The 22,326-nt window shown below is 43.7% G+C and overlaps 1 protein-coding gene across 4 annotated transcripts in view; it reads left to right on the forward strand.

The window, feature by feature from the left end:
• Positions 1-22,326, forward strand: part of camk2a (calcium/calmodulin-dependent protein kinase II alpha) — a 150,020-nt gene that overhangs the window by 4,142 nt on the left and 123,552 nt on the right. For all 4 annotated transcript variants that reach the window (XM_014129573.2, XM_014129574.2, XM_014129572.2 and 1 more), the window contains exon 2: positions 11,046-11,140. In XM_014129573.2, coding sequence (XP_013985048.1) covers positions 11,046-11,140 — 95 coding nt within the window. The remainder of the gene's footprint in view (positions 1-11,045; positions 11,141-22,326) is intronic.

Below are 22,326 nucleotides of genomic sequence, written 5' to 3' on the forward strand. Positions count from 1 at the left end.
TGGCAAGATGCAGTAGATGTTATAGAGTACAGTATATACATTTGAGATGAGTAATGTAGGGTATGAAAAGATTATTTAAAGTGGCTAGTGATACATTACATCAAGATGGCAAGATGCAGTTGATGGTATAGCGTACAGTATATACATATGAGATGAGTAATGTAGGGTAAGTAAACATTATATAATATAAAGTGGCTCGTGATAAATTGATTACATCAATTTTTCCATTATTAAAGTGGATGGAGTTGAGTCAGTATGTTGGCAGCAGCCACTCAATGTTAGTGATGGCTGTTTAACAGTCTGATGGCCTTGAGATAGAAGCTGTTTTTCAGTCTCTCAGTCCCCGCTTTGATGCACCTGTACTGACCTCGCCTTCTGGATGATAGCAGGGTGAACAGGCAGTGGCTCGGGTGGTTGTGGTCCTTGATGATCTTTTTGGCCTTCCTGTGGCTGCACGCAGTATGTATGCTGAGGAACCTGGCTGTATAGTATGTATGCAGAGGAACCTGGCTGTATAGTATGTATGCAGAGGAACCTGGCTGTATAGTATGTCAAATCGAATCACATTTATTTATATAGCCCTTCTTACATCAGCTGATATCTCAAAGTGCTGTACAGAAACCCAGCCTAAAACCCCAAACAGCAAGCAATGCAGGTGTAGAAGCACGGTGGCTAGGAAAAACTCCCTAGAAAGGCCAAAACCTAGGAAGAAACCTAGAGAGGAACCAGGCTATGAGGGGTGGCCAGTCCTCTTCTGGCTGTGCCGGGTGGAGATTATAACAGCACATGGCCAAGATGTTCAAATGTTCATAAATGACCAGCATGGTCAAATAATAATAATCATAGTAGTTGTCGAGGGTGCAACAAGTCAGCAACTCAAGACTAAGTGTCAGTTGGCTTTTTCATAGCCAATCTTTGAGAGTATCTCTACCGCTCCTGCTGTCTCTAGAGAGTTGAAAACAGCAGGTCTGGGACAGGTAGCACGTCCGATGAACAGGTCAGGGTTCCAGCAGGTCTGGGACAGCAGATCTGGGACAGGTAGCACGTCCGGTGAACAGGTCAGGGTTCCATAGCCACAGGCAGAACAGTTGAAACTGGAGCAGCAGCACGGCCAGGTGGACTGGGGACAGCAAGGAGTCATCATGCCAGGTAGTCCTGAGGCATGGTCCTAGGGCTGAGGTCCTCCGAGAGAGAGAAAGAAAGAGATAAAGAGAGAATTAGAGAGAGCATATTTAAATTCACACAGGACACCGGATAAGACAAGAGAAATACTCCAGATGTAACAGACTGACCCTAGCCCCCTGACACATAAACTACTGCAGCATAAATACTGGAGGCTGAGACAGGAGGGGTCAGGAGACACTGTGGCCCCATCCGTTGAAACCCCCGGACAGGGCAAAACAGGCAGGATATAACCCCACCCACTTTGCCAAAGCACAGCCCCCACACCACTGGAGGGACAACCACCAACTTACCATCCTGAGACAAGGCCGAGTATAGCCCACAAAGATCTCCGCCACGGCACAACCCAAGGGGTGGCGCCAACCCAGACAGGAAGACCACGTCAGTGACTCAACCCACTCAAGTGACGCACCCCTCCGTGGGATGGCATGGAAGAACACCAGTAAGCCAGTGACTCAGCCCCTGTAATAGGGTTAGAGGCAGAGAATCCCAGTGGAGAGAGGGGAACCGGCCAGGCAGAGACAGCAAGGGCGGTTCGTTGCTCCAGCCTTTCCGTTCACCTTCACACCCCTGGGCCAGACTACACTTAATCATAGGACCTAGTGAAGAGATGAGTCTTCAGTAAAGACTTAAAGGTCTGTACGGCAGGACCAAATCGGAAAGATAGGTAGGAGCAAGTCCATGTAATGCTTTGTAGGTTACCAGTAAAACCTTGAAATCAGCCCTTGCCTTAACAGGAAGCCAGTGTAGGGAGGCTAGCACTGGAGTAATATGATCAAATTCTTTGGTTCTAGTGCTTTATCCGGGTAGCCGGAAAGTAGAGCATTGCAGTAGTCCAACCTAGAAGTAACAAAAGCATGGATACATTTTTCTGCATCATTTTTGGACAGAAAGTTTCTGATTTTTGCAATGTTACGTAGATGGAAAAAAGCTGTCCTTGAAACAGTCTTGATATGTTCTTCAAAAGAGAGATCAGGGTCCAGAGTAACGCCAAGGTCCTTCACAGTTTTATTTGAGACGACTGTACAACCATCCAGATTAATTGTCAGATTCAACAGAAGATCTCTTTGTTTCTTGGGACCAAGAACAAGCATCTCTGTTTTGTCCGAGTTTAAAAGTAGAAAGTTTGCAGCCATCCAATCCCTTATGTCTGAAACACAGGCTTCTAGCGAGGGCAATTTTGGGGCTTCACCATGTTTCATTGAAATGTACAGCTGTGTGTCATCCGCATAGCAATGAAATTGAACATTATGTTTTCGAATGACATCCCCAAGAGGTAAAATATATAGTGAAAACAATAGTGGTCCTAAAACGGAACCTTGAGGAACACCGAAATTTACAGTTGATTTGTCAGAGGACAAACCATTCACAGAGACAAACTGATATCTTTCCGACAGATAAGATCTAAACCAGTCCAGAACTTGTCCATGTAGACCAATTTGGGTTTCCAATCTCTCCAAAAGAATGTGGTGATCGATGGTATCAAAAGGAGCACTAAGATCTAGGAGCACGAGGACAGATGCAGAGCCTCCGTCTAACGTCATTAAAAGGTAATTTACCACCTTCACATGTGCAGTCTCAGTGCTTTGATGGGGTCTAAAACCAGACTGAAGCGTTTCGTATACATTGTTTGTCTTCGGGAAGGCAGTGAGTTGCTGCGCAACAGCTTTTTCTAAAATCTTTGAGAGGAATGGAAGATTCGATATAGGCCGATAGTTTTTTATAATTTCTGGGTCAAGATTTGGCTTTTTCAAGAGAGGCTTTATTACTGCCATTTTTAGGGAGTTTGGTACACATCCGGTGGATAGAGAGCCGTTTATTATGTTCAACATAGGAGGGCCAAGCACAGGAAGCAGCTCTTTCATTAGTTTAGTTGGAATAGGGTCCAGTATGCAGCTTGAAGGTTTAGAGGCCATGATTATTTTCATCATTGTGTCAAGAGATATAGTACTAAAACACTTTAGTGTCTCCCTTGATCTTAGGTCCTGGCAGAGTTGTGCAGACTCAGGACAACGGAGCTTGGGAGGAATACGCAGATTTAAAGAGGAGTCCGTAATTTGCTTTCTAATGATTATGATCTTTTCCTCAAAGAAGTTCATGAATTCATTACTCCTGAAGTGAAAGCCATCCTCTCTTGGGGAATGCTGCTTTTTAGTTAGCTTTGCGACAGTATCAAAAAGACATTTCGGATTGTTCTTATTTTCCTCAATTAAGTTGGAAAAATAGGATGATCGAGCAGCAGTGAGGGCTCTTCGATACTGCACGGTACTGTCTTTCCAAGCTAGTCGGAAGACTTCCAGTTTGGTGTGGCGTTTCCGTTCCAATTTTCTGGAAGCTTGCTTCAGAGCTCGTGTATTTTCTGTATACCAGGGAGCTAGTTTCTTATGACAAATGTTTTTAGTTTTTAGGGGTGCAACTGCATCTAGGGTATTGCGCAAGGTTAAATTGAGTTCCTCAGTTAGGTGGTTAACTGATTTTTGTCCTCTGACGTCCTTGGGCAGGCAGAGGGAGTCTGGAAGGGCATCAAGGAATCTTTGGGTTGTCTGAGAATTTATAGCACGACTTTTAATGCTCCTTGGTTGGGGTCTGAGCAGATTATTTGTTGCGATTGCAAACGTAATAAAATGGTGGTCCGATAGTCCAGGATTATGAGGAAAAACATTAAGATCCACAACATTTATTCCATGGGACAAAACTAGGTCCAGAGTATGACTGTGGCAGTGAGTAGGTCCAGAGACATGTTGGACAAAACCCACTGAGTCGATGATGGCTCCGAAAGCCTTTTGGAGTGGGTCTGTGGACTTTTCCATGTGAATATTAAAGTCACCAAAAATGTGAATATTATCTGCGATGACTACAAGGTCCGATAGGAATTCAGGGAACTCAGTGAGGAACGCTGCATATGGCCCAGGAGGCCTGTAAACAGTAGCTATAAAAAGTGATTGAGTAGGCTGCATAGATTTCATGACTAGAAGACGAAAACGTTGTTGTTGTTTTTTTTTTTTGTAAATTGAAATTTGCTATCGTAAATGTTAACAACACCTCCGCCTTTGCGGGACGTGCGGGGGATATGGTCACTAGTGTAACCAGGAGGTGAGGCCTCATTTAACACAGTAAATTCATCAGGCTTAAGCCATGTTTCAGTCAGGCCAATCACATCAAGATTATGATCAGTGATTAGTTCATTGACTATAACTGCCTTTGAAGTGAGGGATCTAACATTAAGTAGCCCTATTTTGAGATGTGAGGTATCACAATCTCTTTCAATAATGGCAGGGATGGAGGAGGTCTTTATTCTAGTGAGATTGCTAAGGCGAACACCGCCGTCTTTAATTTTGCCCAACCTAGGTCGAGGCACAGACACGGTCTCAATGGAGATAGCTGAGCTGACTACACTGACTGTGCTAGTGGCAGACTCCACTTAGCTGGCAGGCTGGCTAACAGCCTGCTGTCTGGCCTGCACCCTATTTCATTGTGGAGCTAGAGGAGTTAGAGCCCTGTCTATGTTCGTAGATAAGATGAGAGCACCCCTCCAGCTAGGATGGAGTCTGTCACTCCTCAACAGGCCAGGCTTGGTCCTGTTTGTGGGTGAGTCCCAGAAAGAGGGCCAATTATCTACAAATTCTATCTTTTGGGAGGGGCAGAAAACAGTTTTCAACCAGTGATTGAGTTGTGAGACTCTGCTGTAGAGCTCATCACTCCCCCTAACTGGGAGGGGGCCAGAGACAATTAATCGATGCCGACACATCTTTCTAGCTGATTTACACGCTGAAGCTATGTTGCGCTTGGTGACCTCTGACTGTTTCATCCTAACATCGTTGGTGCCGACGTGGATAACAATATCTCTATACTCTCTACACTCGCCAGTTTTAGCTTTAGCCAGCACCATCTTCAGATTAGCCTTAACGTTGGTAGCCCTGCCCCCTGGTAAACAGTGTATAATCGCTGGATGATTCGTTTTAAGTCTAATGCTGCGGGTAATGGAGTCGCCAATGACTAGGGTTTTCAATTTGTCAAAGCTAATGGTGGGAGGCTTCGGCGTCTCAGACCCCATAACGGGAGGAGTAGAGACAAGAGGAGGCTCGGCCTCTGACTCCGACTCGCTGCTTAATGGGGAGAACCGATTGAAAGTTTCTGTCGGCTGAATAAGCTACACCGGTTGAGCATTCCTACAGCATTTCCTCCAGAAGCCATGAGAAAGTTGTCCGGCTGCGGGGACCTTGCGAGGGGGTTTATACTACTAACGTTATCTGTACTTACTGGTGGCACAGACGCTGTTTCATCCTTTCCTACACTGAAATTACCCTTGCCTAACGATTGTGTCTGAAGCTGGGCTTGCAGCACAGCTATCCTCGCCGTAAGGCAATCATTCTCCTGTATATTATGAGTACAGCGACTGCAATTAGAAGGCATCATGTTAATGTTACTACTTAGCTTCGGCTGGTGGAGGTCCTGACGAACCACGTCCAGATAAAGCGTCCGGAGTGAAAAAGTTGAATGAAAAAAAAGAAGTTGAGTGAGGTAAAAACTAAAAATATAAACTGTAATTAAAAACCGTAAAGTTGTCAAGTAGCAAAGTAAGATTGGCAACAAAACACACAGCATAGCACGTATGTATGTATGCTGAGGAATCTGGCTGTATACTATGTATGCAGAGGAACCTGGCTGTATTTATTTTTTTACCTTTATTTAACTAGGCAAGTCAGTTAAGAACAAATTCTCATTTTCAATGACAGCCTAGGAACAGTGCCTTGTTCAGGGGCAGAACAACAGATTTGTACCTTGTCAGTTCAGGGATTTGAACTTGTAACATTTCAGTTACTAGTCCAACGCTCTAACCACTAGGCTACGCTGCCGCCGTATGTGCTGTATGCAGTATGTAGTGTATGCTGAGGAACCTGGCTGTATAGTATGTATGCAGAGGAACCTGGCTGTATGCAGTATGTATGCAGAGGAACCTGGCTGTATGCAGTATGTATGTTGAGGAACCTGGCTGTATAGTATGTATGCTGAGGAACCTGGCTGTATAGTATGTATGCAGAAGAACTTGGCTGTATAGTGTGTATGCTGAGGAACCTGGCTGTATAGTATGCATGCAGAGGAACCTGGCTGTATGCAGTATGTATGTTGAGGAACCTGGCTGTATAGTATGTATGCTGAGGAACCTGGCTGTATAGTATGTATGCAGAGGTACCTGGCTGTATAGTATGTATGCAGAGGAACCTGGCTGTATAGTATGCATGCAGAGGAACCTGGCTGTGTGCAGTATGTATGCTGAGGAACACAGAGTGCTCAACCATCTGAGAGTTGTGACACATCTAGAGTAAGGGTCTCCAGATCCCCACTGTCCCCCACCCTCACAGCTTTTCTGTGTCTCTCTCTCTCAGACACACACACACACACACACACACACACACACACACACACACACACACACACACACACACACACACACACACACACGTCAAGCAGCCAAAACCGCTTACATAATTTAATTTGGGGGTGGTAATCCAATAGTTTGACATGGACACATTTCATAATGTCATATTTTTTTTAATGCTTTTCTCCTACAGTTGATGGTTGTACTGAGCTCACAACATGTCTGATGAATTATCAGAGCTGACATTTAGGATCAGAACAGAGATCTGTTAAGACAGTGACAATAAGTATTAAGGCACTGACAGATTATGAGGATCTGTCAGTGATAAGTACTGATGAGTACTGACAGTAGCACTGAGGAGATACATGATGCATGATGTTACAGTGACCAGGGAGAAGCCCAATCTGAATCCATTAAGCAGCACACAATCAAGTTCATGTGTCATTTCAAGACTCACAAGTAATTCCTAACGCAGTAACTCTGTTGAATGAAAGCAGCGGCAGGTTTGGTTTGGAACAGAAGCTTGGGCTAGCACTGACCTCATGTCTCTGTGTTGAGTTTGAAATGTGATGCTCAGGCATCAAATCCAATCAAATTGCATTGGAAACATACACATATTTAGCAGATGTTATTGCAGGTGTAGCAAAATGCTTGTGTTCCAAGCCCCAGCAGTGCAGTAGTAGCTAACAATTCACAACAATACACACAAATCTAAAACAAAAAAAATGGAATTAAGAAATATATCAATATTAGGACGAGCAATGTCGGAGTGGCATTGACTAAAATACAGTACAATAGAATACAGTATATATGAGATGAGTAAAGCCATATGCAAACATTATTAAAGCTGTAGACCACACTATCTACCTAAATAGTTTTCATCTGTATTTTTCGTAGCTGTTTACATACCACCACAGTCAGAGGCTGGCACTAAGACAGCATTGAATGAGCTGTATTCTGCCATAAGCAAACAAGAAAACTCTCACCCAGAGGTGGCGCTCCTAGAAGCAGGGGACTTTTATGCAAGGAAACTTTAATCCGTTTTACCAAATTTCTTTCAGCATGTTAAATGTGCAACCAGAGGGGAAAAAAAACTGTGGACCACCTTTACTCCAACACACAGATACGCAAACAAAGCTCTCTCTCGCCCTCCATTTAGGAAATCTGACCATGATTCTATCCTCCTGATTCTTGCTTACAAGCAAAAATGTAAGCAGGAAGCACCAGTGACTAGATCAATAAAAAAGTGGTCAGATGAAGCAGATGCTAAGCTACAGGACTGTTTTGCTAGCACAGACTGGAATATGTTCCGGGATTCCTCCGATGGCATTGAAGAGTACACCACATCAGTCATCTGCTTCATCGTAAGTGCATCGATGACGTCGTCCCCACAGTGACCGTGCGTACATACCCCAACCAGAAGCCATGGATTACAGGCAACATCCGCACTGAGCTAAAGGCTAGAGCTGCTGCTTTCAAGGGATGGGACTCTAACCCGGCAGCTTATAACAAATCCCGCTATGCCCTCCGACGAACCATCAAACAGGCAAAGTGTCAATACAGGACTAAGATCGAATCGTACTACACCGGCTCTGACGCTCGTCGGATTTGGCAGGGCTTGCAAACCATTACAAACTACAAAGGGAAGCACAGCCGAGAGCTACCCACACGAGCCTACCAGACGAGCTAAACTACTTCTATGCTTGCTTCGAGGCAAATGGCACTGAAACATGCAAGAGACCACCAGCTGTTCCGGAAGACTGTGTGATCTTGCTCTCCGCAGCCTTTAAACAAGTCAACATTCACAAGGCCATGGGGCAAGATGGAATACCAGGACATATACTGCGAGCATGCGCTGACCAACTGGCCAGTGTCTTCACTGATATTTTCATCCTCTCCCTGTCCGAGTCTGTAATACCAACATAGTGCCTGTGCCCAAGAACACTAAGGTAACCTGCCTAAATGACTACTGACCCGTAGCACTCACGTCTGTAGCCATGAAGTGCTTTGAAAGGCTGGTCATGGCTCACATCAACACCGTTATCCCAGAAACCCTAGACTGACTCCACTTTGCATACCGCCCCAACAGATCCACAGATGATGCAATCTCTATTGTACTCTACACTGCCCTTTCCCACCTGGACAAAAGGAACACCTATGTGAGAATGCTATTCATTGACTACAGCTCAGCGTTCAACACCATAGTGCCATCAAAGCTCTAAGGACCCTGGGACTAAACACCTCCGTCTGCAACTGGATCCTGGAGGTAAGGCTAGGTAACAACACATTCGCCACGCTGATCCTCAACACAGGGGCCACTAAGGGGTGCGTGCTCAGTCCACTCCTGTACTTCCCTTTCACTCATGACTGCACGGACAGGCACGACTCCAACACCATCATTAAGTATGTCGATGACACAACAGTGGTAGGCCTGATCACCGACAACGACGAGACAGCCTACAGGGAGGAGGTCAGAGACCTGGCCATGTGGTGCCAGGACAACAACCTCTCCCTCAATGTGATCAAGACAAAGGAGATGATTGAGGACTACAGGAAAAAGAGGACTGAGCACATCCCCAGTCTCATCGATGGGGTTGCTGTGGAGCAGGTTGAGAGCTTCAAGTTCATTGGTGTCCACATCACCAACAAACTAACATGGTCCAAACACATCAAGACAGTCGTGAAGAGGGCACGACAAAATCTTTTCAGGAGACTGAAAAGATTTGGCATGGGTCCTCAGATCCTCAAAAGATTCTAGGTATGGCAACTGCTCGGCCTCCGACCGCAAGGCACTACAGAGGGTAATGCGAATGACCCAGTACATCACTGGGGCCAAGCTCCCTGCCATTCAGGACCTCTATACCATGCAGTGTCAGTGGAAGGCCCTAAAAATTGTCATAGACTCCAGCCACCCTAGTCATAGACTGTTCTCTCTGCTACCGCATGGCAAGCAGTACCGGAGCGCCAAGTCTAGGTCCAAGAGGCATCTAAACAGCTTCTACGCTCAAGCCATAAGACTCCTGAACACCTAATCAAATGGCTACCCAGACTATTTGCATTGCCCCCCCCTCTTTTACACTGCTGCTACTCTCTGTTGTTATCATCTATGCATAGTCACTTTAATAACTCTACCCACATGTACATATTACCTCAACTAACCGGTGCCCCCGGAGATTGACTCTGTACCAGTACCCCCCTTTATATTGTCTAGCTATTGTTATTTTACTGCTGCTCTTTAATTACTTCTTATTTTTATTTCTTATTCTTATCCATTTATATTTTTTTAACTGCATTGTTGGTTAGGGGCTCGTAAGTAAGCATTACCTGTTGTATTCGGTGCATGTACTAATACAATTTCATTTGATTTGATTTAGTGTTCCATTATTAAAGTGACCAGTGAACAGGCTGTGGCTCGAGTGGTTGTTGTCCTTGATGATCTTTTTGCGCTTCCTGTGACATCGGGTGCTGTAGGTGTCCTGGACGGCAGGCAGTTTGCCCCTGGTGATGCGTTGGAAATACTCGCACCACCCTCGGGAGAGCCCTGCGGTTGCTCCCGGTGCAACTGACGTACCAGGCAGTGATACAGTCCGACAGGATGCTCTCAATTGTACATCTGTAAAAGTTTGTGAGGGTCTTAGGGGCCAAGCCGAATGTCTTCAGCCTCCTGAGGTTGAAGAGGCACTGTTGCGCCTTCTTCACCACACTGTCTGTGTGGGCGGACCATTTCAGATCGTTAGTGATACATATGCCTGCATGGCAATGTTCTCAATCACAAAGCCGAGTAAACTAATCTCGGAAAACCCAGAACAAAAATATTGTGTAATTGCATCAGATGCTTGATTAAACTCTGGGGGGGAGATGGGTTAGAAAATAATATTTTCTATCTAGACTAACACCATCTATACTAACCAGACTAGTGAAGTCTTCACCCCTCTGAACGTCAGCCAGTTTCAGGCAAGTCTATGGGCCAAAAATCATCTTCTAAAGATGCGAGCACCTGTCCAGCAACGAAAGAAATCAGCGTACCTGAACAAACTCCTCGTTAGTCAAGGCTTCCCACAGTCTGTCGACAGACGCTACTGCCATTTATGTGACGTGCATCTGTCCACAAGAGACTCGTGACCAATCTATCAGGGATCAGGTGCTGTTCTTTAAATCTGTTTTACTGTACTACTCAGAAGTGTTTCATGCATAATTGCAAAACACCAGATCAGATATCAACCACAGTATTTTACACATTTTCCTAAAAGATGCTCACTGTGCTATTGCTAGGGAATGGATTTAAGCTATTTATCTTTCAAAATAGACTGTCTACACTTGGTCAACACTTAGCTTGCAGTTTCATTTTGACCATGAAATGAATGATGGATGCATTAACCATTTTAGGTGAAAAACATTACATACAATTTTTATTGGAAAACAAAATTAATATTTACTATAACTATGCAGTTCAATATGCATTTCTGTCTCCTGCGCTTCCCAGGGGAGCTTTTTCAGTGGTGCGGCGGTGCCTGAAGGTCCTCTCAGGCCAAGAGTATGCTGCTAAGATCATCAACACCAAGAAGCTATCTGCCAGGGGTAAGTGACTCGCCTATCCCCCAACACCCCGCTTTAAATATGTTTTAACAGTCCATGTGGTGGAGACAGTAGAAGTAGAATCCATAGAACAAGCCTCCTCATTCAAGTCAATTATGACATAATGGGTGGATTCTATTTATTTGCTGCAGACAGTAGGGTTTTTGTTCAGAAAGATTGTTATTGTGTTGTCTTTTGTGAATCCCTCCGTACTCCTCCAAATGTTTATTTAAGTAGAGCAGTGATATTTCTTCCTCAGTGTTGCCAGAACCCTTTGATGGTACTGACTGACCTGGAAAATGCTGCTGGCTCACAGTTTTGAAATGAAGCTTTGAACTGACTGGATATCTGACTGTTGTTGGTCACAGTTTGATTGGCACATTCATTTTTCAGTTCCCCCCTCTTGTCATAAAGACATGATGATCTGCTAATTGAATTATAATCTTAACATTATATAAGGGAATGTAAACCAAGGTTTTTGATTAGATCCTTTGCTTGACAGCAGGTTTGGAGTAAAATACTTCTCCAGAGACATCAAACTGCAAGAGCCGTTACTGGTCCATTGAAAGGAGACAAACAAGACGTCTTGTAGTAGCAGTGAGTCTGATTGAATAATATTCAGTGGAGCTGAGGCGCCTTAATGTTTAATGAAAGGCTGACATACCAAGGCATTTTGAGGGACCACACACCAGCCAAAAGGTTTCCTCTCTTTTCACTTTTTGAAAATCAGATTTTCTGGTTCTGTTGTGAGATTAAAGACCTACTGTCTGGAGTGTGGGAGGAAGCAGAATGCCCTAAAAGTACAGTAGCAACTCACACCTCCTACACAATGTTCATGTGATATACTGTTCATCAACGTACGTATGTACTGTATCTTATGATATAAAGCAGTATAGAAATCTCTATATATCTTGTGACACTTAAAAAAACAAATACATGCATTGCACACATTCATTCAAGTCAAAGGAATCCATCCTAGCACAATCAAGACATATCATGTCTCCTTGAGATACACTGAATTGCTGTCAAGCGGTTGACGTCTGTCTATGTGATGTCTGTCTGTCTGACATCCACTTGCATTCATTCTGCGTCATGCTGGCTGAGCTGAATTGGCCTTCAGGGGCAGCAGCAGAAACACGTTGACATGAGCGGAAATTGGACCAGCAACCAAAAGGTCACTGGTTTGAATCCCTGAGCCTACTAGGTAAAAAGTCTGTTGATGTGCCATTGAGCAAGGCACTTATCCCTAATTACTCCTGTAAGTCGCTCTCGATAAGAGTGTCTAGTAACATGTTGATGTCTCTGCTACAGAGAGACTATATAAGACGGAGGAAGGACAGGAACTATATTTTACGCAAATTTCAAATGTACAGTGCCTTCGGAAAGTATTCAGACCCCTTGACTTTTTCCACATTTTGTTACGTTACAGCCTTATTCTAAATTGTTTTTATTTTTTATTACCCCATAATGACAAAGCGAAAACAAGTTTTTAGACATTTTTGCAAATGTATTACAGGTAATAAATATAAATACCTTATTTACATAAGTATTCAGACCCTTTGCTATGAGACTCAAAATTGAGCTCAGGTGCATCCGGTTTCCATTGATCATCCTTGAGATGTTTCTACAACTTGATTGAAGTCCACCTGTGGTAAATTCAATTGTTGGACATGATTTGGAAAGACACACACCTGTCTATATAAGGTCCCACAGTTGACAGTGCATGTCAGAGCAAAAACCAAGCCATGAGCTCGAAGAAATTGTCCGTAGAGCTCAGAGACAGGATTATGTCGAGGCACAGATCTGGGGAAGGGTACCAAAAAATGTCTGCAGCATTGAAGGTCCCCAGGAACACAGTTGCCTCCATAATTCTTAAATGGAAGAAGTTTGGAACCACCAAGACTCTTCCTACAGCTGGCCATGCGGTCAAACTGAGCAATCGGGGGAGAAGGGCCTTGGTCAGGGAGGTGACCAAGAACCTGATGGTCACTCTGACAGAGCTCTAGAGTTTTCTCTCTGCAGCACTCCACCAATCAAGCCTTTATGGTAGAGGGGCCAGGCAGAAGCCACTCCTCAGTAAATTAGACTGTGAAAGAGTGGAAGCCTTGGTCAACACTTAGCTTGCGTTTTCATTTTGACCATGAAATGAATGATGCATTAACTATTTTAGGTGCAAAAACATAAAATTAAAGTAAAAGGCACATGACAGCTTGCTTGGAGTTTGCCAAAATACACCGAAAGACTCTCAGACCGTGTGAAACAAGATTCTCTGGACTGATGAAGCCAATGTTGAACTATTTGGCCTCAATGCCAAGCGTCAAGTCTGGAGGAAATCTGGCACCATCCCTACGGTGAAGCATGGTGGTGGCAGCATCATGCTGTGGTGATATTTTTCAGTGCCAGGGACTGGGAGACTAGTCAGGATTGAGGGAAAGACTAACGGAGCAAAGTACAGAGAGATCCTTGATGAAAACCTGCTCCAGAGCGGTCCGGACCTCAGACTGGGGCGAAGGTTCACCTTCCAACAGGACAACGACCCTAAGCACACAGACAAGACAACACAGGAGTGGCTTCGGGACATGTCACTGAATATCCTTGAGTGGCCCAGCCAGTGCCCGGACTTGAACCCGATCTAACATCTCTGGAGAGACCTTGAAATAGCGGTGCAGTGACGCTCCCCATCCAACCTGACAGAGCTTGAGAGGATCTGCAGAGAGGAATGGGAGAAACTCCCCAAATACAGGTGTGCCAAGCTTGTAGCGTCATACCCAAGAAGACTCAAGACTGTAATTGCTGCAAGAGCTGCTTCAACAAAGTACTGAGTAAAGGGTCTGAATACTTATGTAAATGTGATATTTCAGTTTTTATTTTGTATAAATTAGCAAACATTTCTAAAAATCTGTTTTTGCTTTGTCATTATGGGTATTGTGTGTAGATTGATAAGGGAAAAAAACAATTTAATCAATGTTAGAATAAGGCTGTAATGTAACAAAATGTGGAAAAAGTCAAGGGGTCTGAATACTTTCCGAATGCACTGTACCTAATCTAACTGTCACCTATAGTCTTTTGACCTGGAGAGCCAGGATTAGGGTTTATAATTCTAGTTACATCATTAGCATTAGCATTAGCATCACTGAGGGAAATGCAATGACAGACCTACTGTATATTATCAAGTTCCATACAGTGGGCTTTAGCTACTAGGCTGCTAAATCAATTCAAAGGCAGTGTTGGGTCAAGTACATTTGTGATTTGGGTCAATAATATAACTTTTACAAACACGGTACAGAGCGTGTAGGTGGTGGAGTGCAGGGAGTGTGACTCCTGATCTAACTAACAACATGTATCACGGAGCTGTATCACGGAGCTGTATGATGGAGCTGTATGACGGAGCTGTATTACAGAGCTCTATCACGGAGCTGTATCACAGAGCTGTATCACAGAGCTGTATCACGGAGCTGTATCACGGAGCTGTATCACGGAGCTGTATCACAGGGCTGTATCACGGAGCTGTATCACGGAGCTGTATCACAGGGCTGTATCACGGAGCTGTATCGGAGCTGTATCATGGAGCTGTATCACGGAGTAGTGCACCGGAGTAGTGCACCAGAGAAAGAGACAAAAGATAAGCAGAGCATCAAATATTTCCTCTCCTCCCTCTCTGTCGTCCCATTAAAGGCCCAATGCAGCCGTTTTAATATCAATATCAAATATTTTCTGGTTAACAATGAAAGAAATACCTTAGTAGCTAGGTTTCCATCCAATTGGTGACAGATTTTCTTGCGAATATTCTAAAATCTGCATAAAGAACATCTGAATTCCCATTTGTGGTGTGTTTTCACCAAAATCAAATCAAATTTTATTTGTCACATGTGCGGAGTCCAACAGGTGTAAAATAACAATAATGAGGCTATATACAGGGGGTATTGGTACCAAGTCAATGTGCGGGGGTACATGTTGGTCGAGGTAATTTGTACATGTAGGTAGGGGTAAAGTAACTATGCATAGATAATAAACAGTGAGTAGCAGCAGGCGTGTCACGTTCTGACCATAGAAGCTTTTATTTTCTATGGTAGAGTAGGTCAGGGCATGACGGGGTTGTGTCTAGTTTAGATTTTCTATGTTGTCATGTTTCTGTATTTCTATGTTTTTTTGGGGGGGATGATCTCCAATTAGAGGCCATTGTTGTCTCTAATTGGAGATCATACTTAAGTAGTTGTTTTACCACCTGGGTTTGTGGGAGATTGTTTTGAGTTAGTGTATGTTGCACCTCTTCGTCACGGTTTGTTGTTTTGTTTATTTAGTTTATTTATATGTCTTGCATAGTTTCATTGTTATAATAAAATGTGGAACGATATACACGCTGCGCTTTGGTCCCATTCTTCAGACAGCCGTGACAAGGCGGGGGGGCAGTATCAATGCAAACAGTCCGGATGGCCATTTGATTATTGTTCAGCAGTCTTATGGCTTGGGGGTAGAAGCTGTTAAAGAGCCTTTTGGACCTAGACTTGGCGCTTCAGTACTGCTTGCCTTGCGGTAGCAGAGAGAACAGTCTATGACTTGGGTGACTGGAGTCTTTGACAATGTTTTGGGCCTTCCTTTGAAACTGCCTAGTATATAGGTCCTGGATGGCAGGAAACTTGGTCCCAGTAATGTACTGGGCTGTACGCATTACTCTCTGTAGTGCCTTACTGTCTGATGCCGAGCAGTTGCCATACCAGCTGGTGTAGCAACCAGTCAGGATGCTCTCGATGGTGCAGCTGTAGAACGTTTTGAGGATCTGGGGACCCATGTCAAATCTTTCCAGTCTCCTGAGTGGGAAAAGGTGTTGTCATGTCCTCTTCACAACTGTCTTGGTGTGTTTGGACCATGATAGTTCGTTGGTGATGTGGACACCAAGGAACTTGAAACTCTTGACCCACTCCACTACAGCCCTGTTGCTGTTAATGGGGGTGTGTTCGGCCCTCCTTTTCCTGTAGTCCACAATCATCTCTTTTGTCTTGCTCACGTTGAGGAAGAGGTTGTTGTCCTGGCACCACACTGCCAGGTCTCTGACCTCTTCCCTATAGGCTGTCTCATCGTTGTCGGTGATCAAGCAGAACACCGTTGTGTCATCAGCAAACTTAATGATGGTCTTGGAGTCGTGCTTGGGCACTCAGTCATGGGTAAATGGGGAGTACAGGAGGGGACTAAGCGCGCACCCCTGAGGGGGTCCCCGTGTTGAGGATTAGAGTGGCAGATGTGTTGTTCCCTACCCTTGGACTTGTTGCGGATAAAAGTCAGTGCGTGATGACATTGTGCACACAAAATGTACTTTTTAGCTTAAGATTTAATGTACCTAATACAAATCTAAAGTGCAATGTGTTTCCATCGCATTTTCAACTCTAGAGAGTTTTGTCACAAAAACTATTCCGTTAAATAAGAACTGTGCCTACTCTGGTTTTGACACGTGCGCTCTGGCCAACAGCTCACAGATACATAGGTTTGTCTATAGGATGAGATTATTATGGATAAGAGTGAGAACATTTTAATTTGTCAAACGGTATTCAAGCATCGATTACAAGATCACTGTGCACTTTCACCACCTTGTGAAGTTCCTCATAACTTATTTCATCTGTAGCCTAATAAACTGCATGGTTTCCCGAGTCATAGTGGGAGGACCACACAGCCCATCATCGAGTGACTCGCAATTTACTTCAAGTATGATGGTTATTATATTAATATTTGTGCATAAAGGCGTTTCCACCACCATTTCTTGCATAATTAATTTTACTGACACAAAAGATCCCACCATGTCGAACGAACCAATTATGTCGCCATTTATAAAACTGTACCGAAATTACCTGTTTCCATCAAAACTGTCATGATTTTTTTTTTATGCTGTATGACTTTACTCGCAAAAAACTGGATGGAAACGTAGTTACTGTAATAGATTTCCATTAAAATGGTTAAAAAGAGCTTTTTATCCCCAAAACACTCTGCTAGGACTGTCTGGGAGTGGTCTGATTGGGGAGGGGAAAACTGAAAACTAGCTGTTATTGGCAGAGAGGTTTGGAACTCTCTTTGTTATTGGTCTATTAACCAATTTTGGAGGTTGGTTCGGTTTTGGTTTGATTATGAAAAATTATCACGGATTTCGGTTGTGATATTTTTTTTTACATTAAATGCATTATGAAATAATGACATACAAATTCTTTTTTTGCTTTTTAATGGAAATTCCAAAGGCAACAATAGTGAATATCGAATTGCCAAAACATTAAAAAATATTCCTTTGTCTCTGTCAGGTCCACATTTGGTAGACATCAATAGAAAAATAGGAAATTACTGTGAAATAATAAAACATTTCAGTTGGATATATTACTTCATTTTTATTTTATGACATTATTATTTTTCATTCCATAAAGTCATCATCTCATCTCTACTCAGACAGTAGCAGCCAGCCAAACAACCATAATGTTATCTCTGTGCTCCAATACTATATTGCTTTAGTCATCCTATTTAGCTAGCCTTCCTGAGTATGCTGCAGAGCTGTCTGACTTGTCACGTCCTGACCAGTAATAGGGGTTATTTGTTATTGTAGTTTGGTCAGGACGTGGCAGAGGGTATTTGTTTTATGTGGTTCGGGGTGGTTGTGTGTTTAGTGGTGTGTTTGATTTATTATTCTGGGTTTTGGGCACTGGTCTATGTTAATGTATTTCTATGTTTAGTCTAGTTCTTTGTATTTCTATGTTTAGTTAATTGGGGATTGGACTCTCAATTGGAGGCAGGTGTTTTCTAGTTGCCTCTGATTGAGGGTTCTATAAATAGGTATGTGTTTGTTTTAGTGTTTTGTGGGAGATTGTGCTAGGTATAGCTTTGTTGCCTTACCGGCCTGTTATTAGTCGTTGTGTTTTTGTTGTGTACGTATTTATTTTGGTTTACCTTCTTTGTCCGTTTAAATAAAAAGAAGATGAGTGCACATTTCCCCGCTGCGTCTTGGTCTGCTTTACCCTACGACAACCGTGACATGACTAAAATAATTTTACTAGTTCTTCAAACCCACTAGTTATTGTGTTGTCTACATTCCTCTCTTATTTGGTCTATGCTGTATGTGTGTATCCAGCCTAATGTAACAGGTGTTAAAGTCAATGAATGTATATACTGTATGAAGGTAATAATACAGTTTCTAAACCCAGAGGCGCAACATCGCGGGAACACTTGGGAAACACACCAACAGACCAGGCTGGGGTTTGGGGTTTGAGAATGAGAGAAGTGATGAATTCTTCCTTATTTCTTAATTTTCTTGAAATCTAAAAACGCAACCTAGACCACAGTCTTAAGGAGTTGAACATGTTATTACTCCAACCTCGTGAAAGTGACAAACTGACGTTTGAATTTTTCATTGAAAACAACTTACATTTAACATTTACATCTAAGTCATTTAGCAGACGCTCTTATCCAGAGCGACTTACAAATTGGTGCATTCACCTTATGATATCCAGTGGAACAACCACTTTACAATAGTGCATCTAAATCTTTTAGGGGGGGGTTAGAAGGATTACTTTGTCCTATCCCAGGATTTCCTTAAAGAGGTGGGGTTTCAGGTGTCTCCGGAAGGTGGTGATTGACTCCGCTGTCCTGGCGTCGTGAGGGAGCTTGTTCCACCATAGGGGTGCCAGAGCAGCGAACAGTTTTGACTGGGCTGAGCGGGAACTGTGCTTCCTCAGAGTTAGGGGGGCCAGCAGGCCAGCGGTGGATGAGCGCAGTGCCCTCGTTTGGGTGTAGGGACTGATCAGAGCCTGAAGGTACGGAGGTGCCGTTCCCCTCACGGCTCCGTAGGCAAGCACCATGGTCTTGTAGCAGATGCGAGCTTCAACTGGAAGCCAGTGGAGAAAGCGGAGGAGCGGGGTGACGTGAGAGAACTTGGGAAGGTTGAACACCAGACGGGCTGCGGCGTTCTGGATGAGTTGTAGGGGTTTAATGGCACAGGCAGGGAGCCCAGCCAACAGCGAGTTGCAGTAATCCAGACGGGAGATGACAAGTGCCTGGATTAGGACCTGCGCCGCTTCCTGTGTGAGGCAGGGTCGTACTCTACGAATGTTGTAGAGCATGAACCTACAGAACTTCAATGTGTGTTTTGATTTGATGGCCTGCACATGTACATTTCGGCGCAAGACGACTGTTAGACCCGCTGACGTATTTCTGCGCATAAGTTTAGCTAGCCAACTTTGCCATGACATTGCCTACAAGCATGATCAGGGATTTCTATTGGAGAAGCAGTTTCTGGCTCCATTCCAAACACGTGAAAGACACATCCTCTCCCCACAGCCCCAAAATTAAGTGGACACTTCTAATGATGTATCATGGCGTATGATGAGTTGACACTTGCAGGGCAAGGGGCGAGGAAAGAATGAATTCATTTTAAATGGACCACCCTTGTGTGATGTCAGGGAAAGTTGTATGCACTATCTAATGTTTCCAAATGCTAACCAAACAAAAACATTATTACTTTTACATAATTACTTTTTGCATGGTAGACTTTACTGAGAAAGACTGTGATGACTCAAACATTTGGATGCATTAATATTAATGAAGTAACAATTCCCGCCTTTTCTTCAGTCTGTTGTGATACAGCCCATGTAACAGCCAGCTGAGCTGCTGAAGGAAAGGCTCCTGGGCCAACTGACGGCTCAGGGAAAAACAACATCAACGCTAACATATTGGCTTAAAATGGGTGTACTGTACTGCATTCCTAGAAAAAAAGGTGCTATCTTGAACCTAAAAGGGTTCTTCGGCTGTCCCCATAGGAGAACCCTTTGCAGAACCCTTTTTGGTTCCGGATAGAACCCTTTTGGTTCGTAGAACCCTTTTTGGTTCCATGTAGAAATCTTCCCACAGAGGGAACCCAAAATAATTCTACCTGGAACCAAAAAGGGTTACCCTATGGGGCCAGCCGAAGAACCCCTTTGGAACCATTTTTTCTAAGAGTGTAATATGACCCTTTCCCACCTGGACAAAAGGAACACCTACATAAGAATAATGTACTTTGACTACGGCTCAGCATTCAACACCATAGTGCCCTCCAAATTCATCACTAAGCTAAGGACCCTGGGATTAAACACCTCCCTCTGCAATTGTATACTGGACTTTCTGACGGGCGTCCCAAGGTGGTGAGGGTAGACAACAACACGGGGGCCCCTCGGGTGTGTGCTTAGCCCCCTCCTGTACTTCCTCTTCACCCACAACTGCACAGTAGCACACGACTCCAACACCATCATTAAGGTTGTTGACAACACGACGGTGGTTGGCTTGATCACCGACAACGATGAGACAGCCTATAGGGAGGAGTTCAGAGACCTGGCAGTGTGGTGACAGGACAACAACCTCTCCCTCAACTTCAGCAAGACAAAGGAGCTGATCATGGACTACAGGAAACGGAGGGCCAAGCATGCCCCCATTCACATCGATGGGGCTGTAGTGGAGACTCTCGAGAGCTTTAAGTTCTTCTGTGTCCACATCACTAAGGACCTAGCAAGATCCAAACACACCAACACAGTCGTGAAGAGAGCACGACAACGCCTCTTCCCCGTCAGGAGACTGAAAAGATTTGGCATGGGCCATCAGATCCTCAAAAACTTCCACAGCTGTACTATCGAGAGCATCTTGACTGGTTGCATCACCGCTTGTTATGGCAACTGCTCAGCTTCTGACTGCAAGGCGCTACAGAGGGTAGAGCGTACGGCCCAGTACATCAATGGGGCCGAGCTCCCATCCATCCATGGACCTCTATACCAGGCGGTGTCAGAGGAAGGCCCTAAAAATTGTCAAAGACTCCAGCCACCCAAGTCACAGTCTGTTCTCTCTACTACCGTATGGCAAGCTGTACTGGAGCGCCAAGTCTGGGACTAAAAGGCTCCTGAACAGCGTCTACCCCAAAGCCATGAGACTGCTGAATAGTTAATTAAACGGCTGTCTGGACTCCACCCACCCCCTACCTACATGTACATAGCACTTCAATCAATCACCTAACCAAACCGACATGTACATATTACCTCAATCACCCCAACTACCTCATACCCCAGTACACTGACTCAGTACCGGTACTCTTTGTATATAGCCTGTATATAGCCTGTATATAGCCTGTATATAGCCTGTATATAGCCTCTATATAGCCTGTATATAGCCTCTATATAGCCTGTATATAGCTTCTATATAGCTTCTATATAGCCTGTATATAGCCTGTATATAGCCTCTATATAGCCTGTATATAGCCTCTATATAGCCTGTATATAGCCTCTATATAGCCTGTATATAGCCTCTATATAGCCTCTATATAGCCTCTATATAGCCTCTATATAGCCTGTATATAGCCTGTATATAGCCTCTATATAGCCTCTATATAGCCTGTATATAGCCTGTATATAGCCTGTATATAGCCTCTATATAGCCTCTATATAGCCTGTATATAGCCTGTATATAGCCTGTATATAGCCTTTATATAGCCTCTATATAGCCTGTATATAGCCACTATATAGCCTCTATACAGCCTCTATATAGCCTGTATATAGCCTGTATATAGCCTGTATATAGCCTGTATATAGCCTCTATATAGCCTCTATATAGCCTGTATATAGCTTCTATATAGCCTGTATATAGCCTGTATATAGCCTGTATATAGCCTGTATATAGCCTGTATATAGCCTCTATATAGCCTGTATATAGCCTCTATATAGCCTGTATATAGCCTGTATATAGCCTCTATATAGCCTGTATATAGCCTGTATATAGCCTGTATATAGCCTCTATATAGCCTCTATATAGCCTGTATATAGCCTGTATATAGCCTGTATATAGCCTGTATATAGCCTCTATATAGCCTCTATATAGCCTGTATATAGCCTGTATATAGCCTGTATATAGCCTCTATATAGCCTGTATATAGCCTGTATATAGCCTCTATATAGCCTGTATATAGCCTGTATATAGCCTGTATATAGCCTGTATATAGCCTCGCTAATGTTATTTTATTTTATTTTATTGTTACTATTTTATTTTTATCTATTTGTTAAATTTCATACTTTTTAACTGCATTGTTGGTTAAGGGCTCGTGAGTAAGCATTTCACGGTAAGGTCTACACATGTTGTATTTGGCGCATGTTACAAATAACAATGTTTTTGATTTGATTTGACATGTTAAATGGTCTTTGAAATTT

The sequence above is a fragment of the Salmo salar genome, chromosome ssa11 (assembly GCF_905237065.1).
Source record: "Salmo salar chromosome ssa11, Ssal_v3.1, whole genome shotgun sequence".
Lineage (NCBI taxonomy): Eukaryota > Metazoa > Chordata > Actinopteri > Salmoniformes > Salmonidae > Salmo > Salmo salar.